At 34.5% G+C, this 15,901-nt stretch overlaps 1 protein-coding gene and 1 long non-coding RNA gene across 2 annotated transcripts in view; one reads left to right on the forward strand and one right to left on the reverse strand.

Annotated features, from left to right (window-relative positions):
• LOC144963395 (uncharacterized) overlaps positions 1-15,901 on the forward strand; it is a 142,922-nt gene that overhangs the window by 89,336 nt on the left and 37,685 nt on the right. The gene's annotated exons all lie outside the window — the stretch shown is intronic.
• The window catches only part of LOC144963506 (uncharacterized), a 37,651-nt gene that overhangs the window by 10,338 nt on the left and 11,412 nt on the right, over positions 1-15,901 (reverse strand). Inside the window, exons 9-23 of the mRNA XM_078897581.1 lie at positions 14,655-14,710; positions 13,374-13,422; positions 11,997-12,099; positions 11,404-11,510; positions 10,923-10,964; positions 10,464-10,547; positions 9,502-9,729; positions 9,085-9,181; positions 8,505-8,756; positions 7,789-7,917; positions 6,985-7,076; positions 5,973-6,074; positions 5,136-5,276; positions 4,397-4,450; positions 1,885-3,736 (exon numbers count right to left, since the gene is read on the reverse strand). Of these exons, the coding sequence (XP_078753707.1) occupies positions 1,885-3,736; positions 4,397-4,450; positions 5,136-5,276; positions 5,973-6,074; positions 6,985-7,076; positions 7,789-7,917; positions 8,505-8,756; positions 9,085-9,181; positions 9,502-9,729; positions 10,464-10,547; positions 10,923-10,964; positions 11,404-11,510; positions 11,997-12,099; positions 13,374-13,422; positions 14,655-14,710 (3,388 nt within the window). The remainder of the gene's footprint in view (positions 1-1,884; positions 3,737-4,396; positions 4,451-5,135; positions 5,277-5,972; positions 6,075-6,984; positions 7,077-7,788; positions 7,918-8,504; positions 8,757-9,084; positions 9,182-9,501; positions 9,730-10,463; positions 10,548-10,922; positions 10,965-11,403; positions 11,511-11,996; positions 12,100-13,373; positions 13,423-14,654; positions 14,711-15,901) is intronic.

The following is a 15,901-nucleotide window of genomic DNA, read 5'->3' on the forward strand; positions in this document are numbered from 1 at the left end:
TTAATGGCCAATCAAATCTGATCTCAAGGACAATCAATTTGTCCTTTAATGGCCAATCAAATCCGACCTCCAGGACAATAAATTTCTTCTTTAATGGCCAATCAAATCTAATCTCCAGGACAATAAATTTGTTCTTTAATGGCCAATCAAATCTGATCTCCAGGACAATCAATTTGTTCTTTAATGGCCAATCAAATCTGATCTCCAGGACAATCAATTTGTTCTTTAATGGCCAATCAAATCTTACCACCACAACTAAATCAATCAGAATTTCACAAAGGATACTGTAACAAAAGCTCTTATACTTATAATATTCAGACATGACAACATTGGGGAAATTCTTAGGTTTGGGCCCGTGAATAATGTTGATGATAAAAAAGATGATAAAAAATTTTCTGCAGGAGTAATATACACGTAAAATCTGATCAAGGAAAATAGCTGGAAATTTAGAGAAAATCAGGAATGAGAACAAATACAGTGGAATCTGCAAAAAGACAACTTTTGCTTAATATCAACACCCCTTGTTGGTCCCAAATTTTCTGACCTTTATCTAAATGTTCTAATGATAATGGATAAAAGTCAACCAATCTTTCTAGTTCAACAGTTTTGGCTTTATCAGAATTTCACTGTATTAAGGATTACCTATAAAGTTTGACAAAGTTGGCATGTCTGTATACTGTAGTCAGTTTTTATTACTATTATTATTAGTAACAAATATGTCTACTTTAGTTTTTAATGGTTGACAGGTCTTTTGGGCATCTGATTTGTGCTGTGTGTATGTGTGTGTAAGCCAATGTAATTTGTAATTTAAGAGCGTAGAGTCTGATGTCTCAGAGTTATAAGACTTCAGTATTATTATTATTAGTTTTGGAAATTAAATTTTCAGAAAGAGAAACATCAGTAGAAACAGAATTTGAAATATAAAAGACATTCAAATTTGTCAATTTAAACATTTTGAGAAAAATTAGTTCAGTTACAAAAAAACAAAACAGAATGGAGAATATAGTCATGACACAAAGGAAAGAGTTTGTATCCTTCTGGCAAAATTTTTTAATTATTACTTTCATAACCAACATACTGTGATGTGTATATTACTCAGACAATGGCCTCAGCTTAAGCATCTGGTCATCGGGAAGTGAGAAAAACAAATAGGCATAGCAGGAATGCAAACCAACTATTTCTTCATGATCCATCAAAAACCTTGATAATTTCAGTGAAGAAACATTCCCACATCATGACGCATTCCGTCTATCTATGAAAACTTGTGAGACAATCTGAAACTTGTTGAGCAGCCCTGAAATCAGGACTAGATCATCCAAGGATGGGAAATCATTACCGAATACTGGATTAATATTTCATCCACCGTACTATGAGAAACATAGGTCAAAAATGCAGAAGGAATAAAGGAGACCATACAAGTAAACAGGAACACTTTCATTGACTCCTCATTTCCTAAGACTATTTTAAAATAAAAAACCCCATATCAACTACTATCAATTTCATATTCATAGCCAATTAGTTTAACCAGATACTTTCAAAAATGGTCGAAGCGTCATAGTTGAAAAAAAATAAAATAAAAATCCAATAGAAGGCAGCAATATATAGGGATAATGAATGGACAGTGTGAGTTATGAATGGCAGCCAGTAATGAATTTTTCTCGGTCCTGTAAAATCATATGACTCTGGAAGAAAAAATGCTACTGAGGTCAAAAAGGTAAATTAAATTGAATGCAGTTTTGGATTTCATCAAAGCAGGTCCTCAACATCTCCATGCAAAACTTGGAATTCTGGCATCAACAGACATTTCAACATCACAGAATCAGCTGAAGAAAAACAATCATTGTTTCAATACCATTTAAGAAAAAAAAAAAAGCTAACACTTACCTTTACCATCTGCTGAGGGTTGTGGTTGTAACCTTTGGAGCATGGGTTGACTAGCACTACAAGGCTCTGGACCAGACAGAATTCTGACCCCTTTACTACTGCCGGACCCATGGTAAGTTGATGAGAGTGATTTCCCTTGGTGGTGGGAGGATGTGGAATTGCTGATGTTGCTGCTGCTGTTGGTTATAATGCTGCTATTGCTGCCTTGTTTTGGTGGAGCTATTATAAATTGGGGATTGGATAAAATCTTGAATAGTGATTTCTGCGTTCCATTTGTTGCTGCCGCAGATGACAAAGAGCCGGCTGAGCCTGCTGCCACAGCCCCAGCATTCGATGTGAAATTAAGCTGTTGTTGAGCCGCTGGGGCAGAGTCCGAGGCCGGCACGACGGAAACAAGACCATTTGTCCCTGAGTGTGAGGCCATCAGAGGCAAATGTGAAGAGGCAGGATGGAAGCTGTGCTTGGTGACATATGTCAACTGGGCTGAGATCTCCCGGGACAGACCCCCATGAGGTTCAATGGCACGGAGTTTGGCTGGGATGGTATTGGGCAACTGGGACGACGGTCCCTTCAGCCTGGGACCTTGCGGGGTTGGAGGCTTGGTATAGGAATGGGAACTTAGAGCAGATGCATGGTGAGGATGTTGGACTGCCTGGAGCAATGAACTGAGGTGTGGACTATTTTTGGATCCCTGGGATTGTTTTGAAACAAGGGATGATGGTTGAGGTGGTAGTGATGATGGTATTGACGTCGATGATGAAGGGACTAAGATGGCACTTTGCTGACTTTTATTTGTACTGATAATGTGGTTGCTATTGCTCAATGGTGTAGAAATGTGTCTTGTTCTATTGTTATTGGTATTACTATTATGATGGGTTTGAATATTGTTATCTATACTAGATTGATTGCTACTATCTAAAGACCGTTTTCTTGGACGGGATTTATTTGATGTTTTGCGACCCTCAGCAATGAGCCGACAAGTCTCTGGGTGGGTCACAGACGGACTTTTAATGCTGTCTTTCAAGGATATGAGGTCCTCAGCTGCAGATTTTTCAAAATCGGTGTAGGTATGAGGCATAACGACAGAGGTGGCTGTTCTCAAGCCATTGCTACCTTCTTCCATTTCAGACTCTTTCACAATTATTCCGTTTAACACAGGTTGAGCGTTTTGTTGTTGGGCAATCAGTTGTTTGGAATTATTACTGTACTTGAAGCCATTGGCTCTCGAAGGTTTTTTCAGATCAATCTTGGTCCCTGGAGGTAAAATTCTTGGGGATGGATTGGTGACGAGTTGCTCAGAAGTGGTTCCTACTTTCCAAGAGGAAGATGAAGAAGTCGCAACCGAGGAGGTAGGTGTGTTTACAGATGCTGATGATGAATATGACGATAATGACAATGATAAAGATGATGATACTTGCTGTTTTGCTGGGTTTGTACGCTCAAGCATCTCTTTTATTGTCATTTCTCTGGGACCAGATGAGCTACTCTTGACAGTATCCCCAATAACATTCTTGTGTTCAGTGTCTTTAAGGGCATTTCCATTATCACCGTCACTTCTACCCACTGAATGAATGTTATCTTTTACATCTTGCAAAACTTGGGAAATTTCTTTTTCAATGGAGTCAAGAATGACGTCTAGAGCCTCATATTTTTCTTTTATCCCTGGCACTTCCTTTGCCATCCCATTACTAGGCAATTCTTCTTTCACCATAGATCCAGTAGAATTGGAACTTGATGAGCTATTGGCATAACGACTATTCAAAACTTTCAAATGTTGCAATTCTCCTTGTAAATGTCTTATACCCGTAAGAATTCTCTCCTGGTCATAACCAATAGGACTCTGATAACCATTCTGGAAAAAAAAAGAAAAAAAAAAGAGGGGGTAAGGGGGAATGGAATTGTTCAATATGCCTCTATGTCGACAAATGAAATGCTGTGACTTCCATAGCCAACTCATCAAATAAAATGGAATATAATGAAATACTGGATTACACTAACAAAATGCTATTTTCATCTTAACCAAAAATGTACAAATTCAAATACCAATGGCAAAACAATCCTTTTAAAAAAAAACTTAATTCTTCCTCTAAAAGAGCAGTAGGGAAACTTCTACTAAAGGAACTATGATTTTCACTCAAAATTCCTCCCATATTTATCTGATAATAATAACAGATCAAAACCGCTTTCATCAAAATAACTGAAACAACAATGCTAAACAGGCTTCTCATCTCATTTTTGTGATTGTTCATTTGGTGAAAACAAGATATGATTATAGTAGTGATGTGTTGTGGAGCAAGAGAATGTTATGAAATCATTCAACCTGGTAGCAGTAAGTGAATATAACATCTGGAAGAGAACACTCTTAGACATGCCACTCCCCAACAGATAATGATAACATATCAATAGCTTAATAAAATCAATTGACAGGCAACAAATGTAAACGACTCTTCCTTGGAGTAACTCAGTATACATCCATAACAAAATGATAATGACAACATAAATAAGAACCAACCTTTCCAAGGTGTTCGTTAGTCTTCAGTTCCACAATCTTTTTGTAACAAGACGTCTGAAAAATCAAAATCAAACATAAAAATATTTAATTGACAATGATATAATGTCACTAGAAATAAGTTTCAAAAGTTGCAAGACTATAAACAAAACCCTGACCCCTTAAACCTGTTTTTGTGAATTTGACAGCGATTGCGACACATTTAGGTTATATCACCAGTAAAACGGAAGAAAATGGTAAAATAATAGATTTACAATTCAAAGCACACTCAGAAAAGTAAGACAAAGAGGACTGGTTCAAATAGGGAATAGAAGAAGATTCAAACAGCACAACATCAGTGTACTTAGCTTGACATTGTCTAAAATCTCATCCTGACACAAGAACAGGATCCCACTAAAAACCTCTCCCAATACATTTGACAGATACCATAACAATAAACACATTATGATTCCTTTTCACAGGCATAATAGAGTAACAATTAAAGTCATATTAAGCCTGACATCCATCAGGTTTCAAACAAAACAAAATAAAAAGGATCAGACTTTGGGGGAAAAAAAAATTGAGATCTATAACTTTGAAAGCATCATGACCATAGGCTAACCTGATTTTTATAAGCAAAAAAACCCCAACAAAATAAACAACCCCAACAATCAACGATAAATATTCAAAATGACTGTTAAAGACGCTGTTAATTTTTTAAAAAATAAAGTTAATAACAGGCCCATGTTGTGCTATCTCTTACCAATTTCTTATTCTGTTCTGCCTGCAAAGCTTGAATATCATTTTTCAATGAAGACGTTTGTGCTTTCAACTGTTCAGACTTGGAAATGATAGACTTGGCTTGGGATATCAAGTCCTTGGGGTTTTCAGTTTTTATGCCGAGCTGTAACAGAAAGATGGAATATTCAATAACAAACCTTCACCATTATTAAACTTGTGAATGGAAGAATATATTCCCATTGGTTCAAACTGAATACTCTAAACTGGAGTCATTTATCCCTTGCGCTGACAAATGCTTCATGTCCAGATGTTAGTCTTATGGGGTTTGAAATTATTTGGAGTGTTCCAAAATACCTTACATTCTGCACTTTCTGCCATCAAGGCTCAAGAGTTAACTTGCTTCCTGCCATTTATATAGGGGATCTACAACCTTTTTTTCTTCTGTTCACAAATCCTAAATAAGAAACAAAAATCAGTACCTACCCAATATGCAAGATCTGCACCCATATTTCTATACATTATTGACTTCAACTTGTTTTAGAATTGATGTAGCGCAATTTGTTTGGTCACATGTTGATTTCTGACCAAATATTGTAATATGAATTTGGCTAATACTCCCAAGAATTCATCTCTAAAATTTAGGCAGAAAATTCTGAATAAAGAGGAAAAATTTTAATTTGACTAAATTTGATTAAAATAAAAATGTATATAAAACTTATAAACCGCAGGTTTGGAATATTTAACATTGAAATAACACCAGAAGTCAATTAACTAGGGAAACAATTAGAAAATAGATTCATAGAAAATTCCTTCCAAAAACTGGAATTAGAAATTAAGTGTTGAACAGCAAAAGAAATACCTCTTTTAATCTTTCCTTCATGTGAACCATGCCATCTTTTTGCAAAGAGGAAATGTGCTTCTGCAAACTCTCCTTCTGTTTCAGTAAATTCTGTCGTTTCACCTGAAAAATAAACATAATAATGATCACAAATTATATATGCTAAGGATAAGTAAGCCAGGTTCGTAAAATAAGTATTGCATTTTCAAATAAAAGCTATTGCCGCTTATTTAAGCTCACTTCTAACTTTTAAAGCAAATCCAATCAAATTGAAGGGAAAGAATATTTTATCATTATTAATCAAAATAAAATTTAATAAACAAAAAAAAACAAAAACAAAACAACAATAGAAGGAGAAAAAAAATAAATAAAAATAAATTAAATTAAAAAAAGACTGATATTAGAAGGACTAATTTCCACTTTTGATTATATGATGAACGTAAATAACCCAATCAAGTAACTAATAAAACCAATGTACATAAAAAGAACTTGTCATCTTAACATGACAAAATATATTTTCAATAAGAAGAATAAGAATGATACAGGACACAAGATATGTCAGCGTCAGTAAAAAGGAAGGAAATGGGATAGTCAAAAAAGTCTAGATTTACAATTAAAAGTACACGAGAAAAAGTAAGACAAAGGGGAATGGTTCAAATAGGGTAAAGATGTAGATTCCAAGTCCAAGTGCAAACTATCAATGTGCTTTGATTAAAAGTCTCATCCGGGTACCAGCACAGGATCCTACTAAGAGGATTACACTCAATTGTTCAAAGAATATATCCAACATGCAACAGAGAGATGATTTACAAGGTAAATGTTTTTTCCAAAACTAACAATATACATTTGACTGTTTCTCTCTCAGCCAATAACTTCAGTCAGACAAGTAGTCCCACTCCAAGACAAAAACAGATAAAGGCAAATAGAAGACACAACAAGTGACTTCTTGCCGAGGTCAAAAGCGCCCCCCCCCCCCCCCCCCCCTCCAAAAAAAAATATAACAAATAAAATATAAAACAATATAGCTCCTTACCTTTTCTTGCTCAATTTGTAATTTTAACATGGCTCTATACTGGGGTGTTTGCATAAAACTCAAGAAAGTTAGGAATCGTTGCTTCATTGCATCTGGAAAAAAAAGTTTTCAAAACAGAAAATATAAGCAAAAATAAAAATGAGAAAAAAATAATCCAGAACCCACAACCCCAGGTATATTATATACTCATAGCAGCCAACTTTTCAAATAGAGGGACACCCAAACGCACAATACCACCATGACTCAAAACAATAAAATGTTGGAATAATATACATTTTTGATTTAGAGATTTTTTTCTGTTCTTTGTTTTAATTTGTTAGTCAAAATTTATACATTTCAATATGAGGGTCATCATTTGAAGAATAAACAAAACAAAGTGACTGAATAAAGCACATTAGAAGACTTAACGTAGAGCCTTCCAGCAAAGAATTCACCATGCACGAACAACAAAACACTTAAGTAAAATCATGACACTCATCCTCTTACAGCCCTTTGTCACTACCACCCACAAAAAAAAATAAAAGAATCTCCTAACCACCCCCTCCCCCCAAAAAAAACAAAACAAAAATAAAAACAAAACGAACCCCAAAACAAACATGTCATACTCATCTGGTTAAATGTAAAAGACTAAAAGCCAAACAGTGTACTTTCTTCCCGCTTATTTCAAACATTATGAATTCACTTTATGACTGCCCCCCCCCCCCCCCCCCCCCCCCCCCCCACAAAAAAAGACTGAACTGCTCGAGCACAGCTCATTGTTGGTTCAAAGAAATAAGCAAAACTTTTAAACTTGATAGAATTTACCTATCATTTGCAAGAATCCGGCTTCCTTTTCTAAAGATGACAAGGTTTGTTTCTGGACACTTGGCTTGAAATATGCATTCGATGATTCTGTCATTCTCTTGTCATTGTAACTGACTTTTTCTCCAGAATCTGAAAAAAAATAATAAAGCATTTTTCTTCCTTTTAAAAATTAACTTTATAAAGAGAGAAGAAAACTTTCAAACTATGGTTATGCCACAATACACACAAACTTAAAAATAAAATAAAAAGGGGAGGAAAAAGGGAAAGAGGAAGAAAAAGAAAACGACTGGGATAAGATTGAAAGAATGTAAACAGGTTGTAATGGGTCGTGAAGAATGGGAAGCCATGACATCCAACCTTTGGAAAAAGGAGGAGCCTGGGAAAGGTAATAAAAAGTAAAAATAAAAAATAACCATTTTCCGGCATAGGCCCAACCATAGAGCTGAGAAGCTCTATAAATATACAGAGGAATCCCGATAAAGACAGAAAAAAAAAAAATTGGGACCAACAAGAGATGTTGACTTTATGCAGATTCCACTTTAATATACGAATAAATAAAATTTCTTTGTCAAATACTCTGATCCACCTGTCAATGCAAAATAAGAATTCTCAAAATTTCATTATAAGGGGAAAGGCAATCTCTTAGTGAAATGACATGATGTTCCTACTATAAATCTGTAAAACTAAAAAAACCAAATGTTTTTCTTTATTCTCACCTAAACCAGAGGTAGACATGACCGTGTGAGCATGAAGCAAATTGAGACTATCGAGAGGCTGCAGTTTTGGACTGACCACCTCTGGATGATGGGAAGAACCTTGCTGTTTCGGCTTCTCCTCCTCATCACTTCTACTTCTACTTCTGTCGCTTTCAATATCATCATTATCTGAGCCCTTGGTATCTTTCCTCTGCCTCACCCGCAATTTCGTTGTTTTCCTCGTCCTTGTTGAGCGAGTAGAGTTTGTCCTATCTGTTTTTTTAAATATAAATAATATTAAAAAATCAAATATGAATTGATGTCCCATCTTTCAATTCACTATAGACTATAGGCAATAGACTCAAGTTAGAAACATTACATGATTCACCATAACAAATATTTCTATGAGAAATGTGCAAAAACGCTCTGAAAATTAAGAAACTATAAATAATTCATCTACTATTATATGCAAATGAAATTGGACCTTTTAAATTGTGAAAAAGAAATAGGTCTCTTTAGCCTACTGTTACAAGAGAGCATAGAACTTTTGATCCTCCAACATAGGTATCAAAGTGTAATAATAGAATAAAATCCAACAAACCTCGCATTTTTCTTTTCCCAAGAGGACCGCTGTTCAGCTCCTTTGTCATTTTTAGTTTCTTGTTTTTGCTTCGCACAACAACTTGCCCTTCAGCAGCCTATCAAAAATACAAGAAACAAACAAAAGATAAACGTTTAAAACAAGAGAAAATAAAAATAATGAGTATAAAAAGTTTCCAAACACGATTATATTACAATACATCCAATTAAGATTTATAAAATAAAAAGAATTGTCGATTCAATTTGGTTTAATATGATATGGTCTCTGCTCTTATAGAGCATTTTGATCTACTTGAAAAGACTGAAGGTGTCAGTGAGTAAAGACAATAATATCACAAATTAACAGCAAAAAGGAACAATAAATTTAAAAAATAAAAAAATAAAAATAACTCTGCAAAAGTTCATGTACCAAACTTACAGAACTGAGATTTTCACTTTCAGATCCACTCTGTGAATGAGGACGCTTAACATATTCATTCCACTGTCTGCGAGTTGTAGGGCCGTACAATGTTGAGGAATTGGTGCTGTCCTCTGTAAAAGTAGAGCTGGCATTGGATGTATTATCAAAATCCAAAACCTTTGCTGCTCGCATAACTGATGCATCTTTATCTGTGTTCCCTTTTCCCCTTCGTTTTCCTTCATGATTCTGATGTAAATAAAAGTGTGGAAATCCAAATTAATTTTTTTTTTTTAAAAAGGAAAGAAAATGACTTGGGATTATCAACATGATCTCCAGAAGAAGAATTCACGCATATTTAGCAAACAAATTGTATGAGTAAAGAAAAAAATAATAAAGGAAAATAAACATGTATTTTTAAAACAATGATATTCGTCTACAAGCCTATAAATTGGTGACAACAGAGACTCGCCACGAGTAACAAACAAACAAAAAAAGTGTATGGTGCATTTTTATTTAGCCTACACTCTGAAATTAAAAAAAAAAGACATATGTATTTAATTATCATTATCAAAAAGATTTCCATTTTGTTTCATATGAATCATTGTCTTACAATACTTTAGAACACACTTGGTGTAAGTTTCAAAACTGAACAACTACGGAATAACTTCATTTGTGAGTAAAATAAAAATAATCCTGTCAATATTTCTCTAGAATTCTGGTAAAAGGTCTGAACCTGAAGTTGACCAAAATATTTGTTAACAATCAGGCCTATTATATTGGCTTGGTAAACAGGCTGACTTTGGCTTAAAATTTACAAAATTCTGATTAAAGTATCACTGAATCATTCAGGAAAAATAAATACTCAAAACACTCCGTAGCATTCAGAAAAGGCAAAAAAATCCAAAATTCCTATCTTTGATAATAATCATGAACACTAACTTAAAAGGCAACATTCATCGACTATATCTCCAATTACTTACATGTCCAACATGCAACGCTCCATTCATCCTTTCCTTGATAGACATTAATGGTCTACCTCTCCTATCTCGTCGAGGCTCACCTTCCTAAAATTAAATGAAAAAAAAAAAAAAAAAAGACATTATTAGCCAATACAGTGAACTCTCTACAACCATTTCACGTTTGGAACCAAAAAAAAAAAAACCCCCAAAAATAAAATAAAATAAATAAATTAGAAAAAGGACACTGGGTGAGCGAATGGCCTTTTCTTCATTTTAAAATAATTTATTCAGCATGATATGCTTTATTATGTATTTGGGGTAAAGAATGACAGCATTGAGGAAAGTCCAAATTTTGATAAAACATTAAAAAATAGTCGGGAATAAACAATAATCGTAATGATAATAACGATAATAATAATAATAATAACAAAACAACAAACTAAAATCAAGAAAAACAGAAAGAGCAAGTAGTTTCCTTACCTTTTGATTTGGATTTTTGAGACGGAGAAAGTATTTTTCCAGCTGCAAAAGAAATGTACAAAGAAACAAATGATAAATCTAAAGGAATTATGTATATAAAAAAAATTAAATAAATAATTATTTAGAAAATCAAACTAACAAAAAGCAAAAACAAAAACAACAATGATAAAAGGATAGAGAAGATCAAAGTAAACTAGCATAAATGACAGCAAGCGTTGGATGTCTCTCACTCCTGATGTTAAAAGAAAAGAAAAGAAAAGAAAAAAAAATATTTTTTTTCAATAAATACAGATGATGGATGGAAAACTTGGAAGGATCGGACTCGACTGTGAATAAATTTCCAATCTTCACGTGTTTTAAAAATTTTGAGAAAACCCGCTCAACCTTGAAGTTGAACGATATGTGACAGAGACAGAGGCCATTAAAATATCTTTCTTACTGTTGAAAATTTTTTAAATACATAAAAATGATTTCAACCGACCTGTGTCCTGTCAATTGTGTGCACGTAATAAGCAAATGGTTTCCCGGTCCAAGAGACAGCGCCACATAAAGGTGATAATTCCTGGACTTGCATAATGGTGCCAATATCTAGAGGAAAAAACAGAGGTAGAAAATAAAAATAATAAAAGCATAGCCATTTAACAATCAAGAAATAACTTAAGCTTTAAAAAATATAACTTGACTGAAGCACAAATGAATAAGCTGAACTTTGCCCTGAGTCAGTATATTTGTCAACAATCTTCAGTCTTCATTAGTGGAAATTGAAAAAAAAAAAAACAAAACAAAAAACATACACATATATATATATATATAAAAGAAGTGTTTCCATTGGAAAAATGGAGATATGCTTTTCTAGAGAACACGAGAACAAAGAGACAAAATAATGCGTTTATATTTTCATTTGAGCAGAAAAAAGTTTCTCTACACCGATCAACATGTCCAATTTCAGCAGAGAACCTCTGAATGATAGGAAATTTCGACATACAAATTCTCAGATACTATCTATATACTAAATAAAACACTAAACCACTAGGAATTTATCTTTAAGTAGTGTCATAAGTCTTGTACACTTACCACTAAGATTTCTCTCTGATATGCGGAAGTTAAGAGGGCAAAAAGCTTTTGAAGAGACAATCCTGGCTCCCTCTTTTAGACAATTAGCAAATCTCTGTTTCAACTGAAAACAAAAAGAAAGTTGTGATACAAATTATTTCACTTTTACAGAGTGATTAATTCAGTGGGGAGAGGGTAGCTCAATTGCAGAGCACTGGACACACAAGAAACAAGAACTTGTTCCAATAGGTAGTATGCGCTTGGCTAAGAAACTCATATTTTCATCCGAAAGTATAACGGACCAACACACAAAACTCTGTGTAACTTTTATAATCTGGATAATACAGTTAAGTGAGAATTTCTCCTAAACTAGGATGGCAAAAAGCATTAACAAAGACCCGAGTAACGTTCTATGTTTGGGCATTCAGGATTTTTATTACTTCTTAAATTTTCAGCTCCTCTATCCACCCAAGGGGGTCTCAATAGCTTAGTTGGTAATGCACTTAAGAAGGGACTGAGAGTGCTCCCTGGTGAAGATGATTTTTTTTTTCTAACGCCCCCCCCCCCCCCCCCCCCCCCACTCAGCTGGGTGTTAGATAAGTGTCCTGTTTAAAGGGTAGCAAGCAATTGCTATTGTCTGTTTCATGCAATTGAAACCGAATAAACACCAGCTCCATGGGCCTATTGGTTTTGAAGGGGAGATGAGGTCTACGTTGGTGTTGAGAATTTTGCGACAAGCCAAAATCCTATCCAAAGAGGAGCAAACAATTTTTATTGTTTGACTTGCATTTTAGATGCTGGGATAACTCTGGATCCATGAGCTCACAACTAAAGAAAATTTATTTACCACTAAATTCATTTGTTAAAATGTGTTTTTTTAGTTTAAATACTTCAAACATATAATTTGATGAAAAAAAGTATCTCGATCTAAAATGAATAATAAACTATGATGGCATTCATTTAATCTCAAACACACTTTTCAAGTGCTTGCAGTTATCAGGCCTGCATCTGCCCCCTGAAAAAACTGCCTGAAAATCTGCGAGACAACGTCCGAAAATTTTTCAATATAACATGAGCAAAGATTCCCATTTCCCGGAACATTTTCACAGAATTTTACCAATTCAAAAGGCTGTGAAACAAAATGAAAAATGTTAATTTTTAATTTTTTTTCTGTCGGAGCGAAATTGCCGGAAATGCTAGCAAATTTACAGGTCTGAGTTATTGATAAGGTTTGGTTTGAGGACAAAAGCTGATTTAATGTAGCAGTCTCTTCTGAGATAAGAGTTTTACTGCTGAAAGTTATGTCAAAAGAAATATTAAGTATGCAACATTTCAAATTGAAATGAATTCTGTTACTCTTGAATTCATGTTGGGGTTTCTATTTTTCAGAAATCTCACCTCGTGGTCCACAACAGGCCCAAAAGCAAAGTTGTTCACAAAGACAATCCTGAAAGGGAGATGGAAAAAGTTAAAAAATGAAAAGCAATTTAATACATTGGCTAAACATTTGCTTAGAAAAGTGTTAAATTAGATCAATATTTCATCCACACGACAAACTCAAATGGTCAGATCGAATGAAGAGTTCAAAAGCAATTAATTGTTTTGTTTGTTTTTAGGGGCTTGCACAACTTTTAGGTTATTTCAATGCCAGTAAAAAGGAAGATACTGGGGGAAGAGAAAAAGCAAGACAAAAGGGGCCGGTTCAGAAAGGAGACAGAAGATTTCATGAACAATCATCTATCAATGTGCTTATTTTGTCAATAACTATCTTAAAGTCCCATCCCAGAACAAACTAAGGATGCTACTATAAAAGAAATACTCAAATGTTTACTGAGTGTATTCAAAACTGAAAACGATAACAGTCCATAAAAGAGAGATGACTTAGTAGGGACAAAATATCTCTCAACTAAAGGACCAGTACATTTAACTGCCTCCCCTCGGCTAAAGATCCTGCCAGGACCAGGAAAATCTCCCCACCCCCCTGTCAAAAAATATAAAACAAAAAAACAGAGAGTAACAACGAAACAATACAAACAACATTTTGACCCTTGGTCATTTTCGTTTGTTTTTGTTTTTAAGGGTTTTACGGCGCTTGCAACACATTAAGGTCATATCAGCGCCAGTAAAAAGAAAGAAAATGGGATAGTAAAAAGTGCTAAAATTACAATTAAAGCACAAAAGAAAAGGTAAGACAAAGGGGAATTGGTTCATCAAATAGGGAACAGATATAGATTCCAAGAACACACCGTCAAAGTACTTAGTTTGAAATCACCTAAAAAGCACAGGTCCCAACTAAGAGGAATACACTCGCAAATGTTTACCAATCATATAATATAATATGTAAACTAAACATAATACAATGCATAACAGAGAGATGATTTACAAGGCAAAAAATATCATCTCCCAAAACTCTAACTATACATTTGACTGTTTCCCTCCCAGCCAAAGAACTCCGGCAAGGATCAGGACAAAACTAAGTCATCTCATTCCAAGACAATGACAGGAAACAATTGGAAAACGGTTATGGGGGGATAGAAGACACAGCATGTACCTCCCTGCCCACTAAGGTCAGGATCCCCAACCAGTTGGTCATTTTCATGAGATAGACAAAACACTGAACACATTTAAAGGGAATAATAGAAGTTTTAAATGACAAAATAATCGGAATTCAAAACTTACGTTGCTTGGCTCAATTTGTCTCTTACACTTGAATGTAGAAAATCGCCTTTCTCAATCTGTAATGAAGCAAACATTGTATCTTAACTATGATACAAAACAAATAAAAACTAAACCAACAATAACATCAGGTATAGACTAAAGCTTTAGAGAACTGTGCGAAGATGTTGGAGACAAAATGGAGAAGGTGGTAGGCATTTTGAAGAGCCATGGAAAAAACAACACAAGACTTGTTCTCGTATGCACAGCTAATTAAAATCTTAAAGTCAGAAAATGGTGGTCATTACATATATTTACAAATTACATCGTTTAGACCTGTAAATGAGCTCTATAAAAATTGACTGAAACTCTTCGACAAACTGAAGATTCAATTTTTTTTTTTTTTAAATAAGGGCATCATTGGAGAGGAGAGTGATAAATACAATATATCAAAATAGTGGGTGTTATTTCTTACTGGAAGTATGACTGCCATAATTTGATGTAGAAGGAATGCTAATAAGCATGTCATTCATATAGGTAAAGATGACTTCATCAAAGTCATATTCCTGCCTCTGGAATTTTTTTGACATAGAAAAATAATCACCATTATCATCTTTAACTTCTAGCCATGACCAATTGAATTTATTCCTCACGGGACTCACATCTTTATCGATGCTCGACAAGTCTGAATTGCGATCCACGAACAGCTCAGCCATTGTGAGAACATTAGAATAATGTAGCAATGAGCAAACTTGATTTTCAATCAGTAAATGACAGAGAAAAAAAACTTAAATAAATATGACTTCAGGCCAATATACTGAATTATTAAGTAGAAGTGAATTATCAAGAAACTTCGGCAGCGTAGCGGAAAAATTCAAAGAATCGAAATGAAGGTAAATCGCCACAAAACAGCAAGCTCGCTTGGGCTTGAGCAAAACAATGCCAGAAAACGTCATGATTTGCACAGGAATTAATTAGGCTACTTACCATTGTTCCTTATGATCAGGTACTCAATCAGTGAAGAAACGGTCAACCAGTTTGTTTACAACGTGAGGCAATCGAAATGTGCTTGTAGCAATCTATCCTACCTTTCGATTTGAAGATGTCTACATAACGGACTTGCGGCATTCGCAATTTACTTTATCATAGTTTTGAGACTCGAAGGGTAATTGTGGTCAATTTTGGCTTAGATGAAACAGTGAAATTTATCGCTCGGTGGCTCAGTTAAAATTGGCTACAGTTGGGATCACGACGGATTGGAAAGTGAAAAA

The sequence above is a fragment of the Berghia stephanieae genome, chromosome 1 (assembly GCF_034508935.2).
Source record: "Berghia stephanieae isolate SIO BIC M18660-M18661 chromosome 1, UCSD_Bste_1.3, whole genome shotgun sequence".
In the NCBI taxonomy this organism is placed as follows: Eukaryota; Metazoa; Mollusca; class Gastropoda; order Nudibranchia; family Aeolidiidae; genus Berghia; species Berghia stephanieae.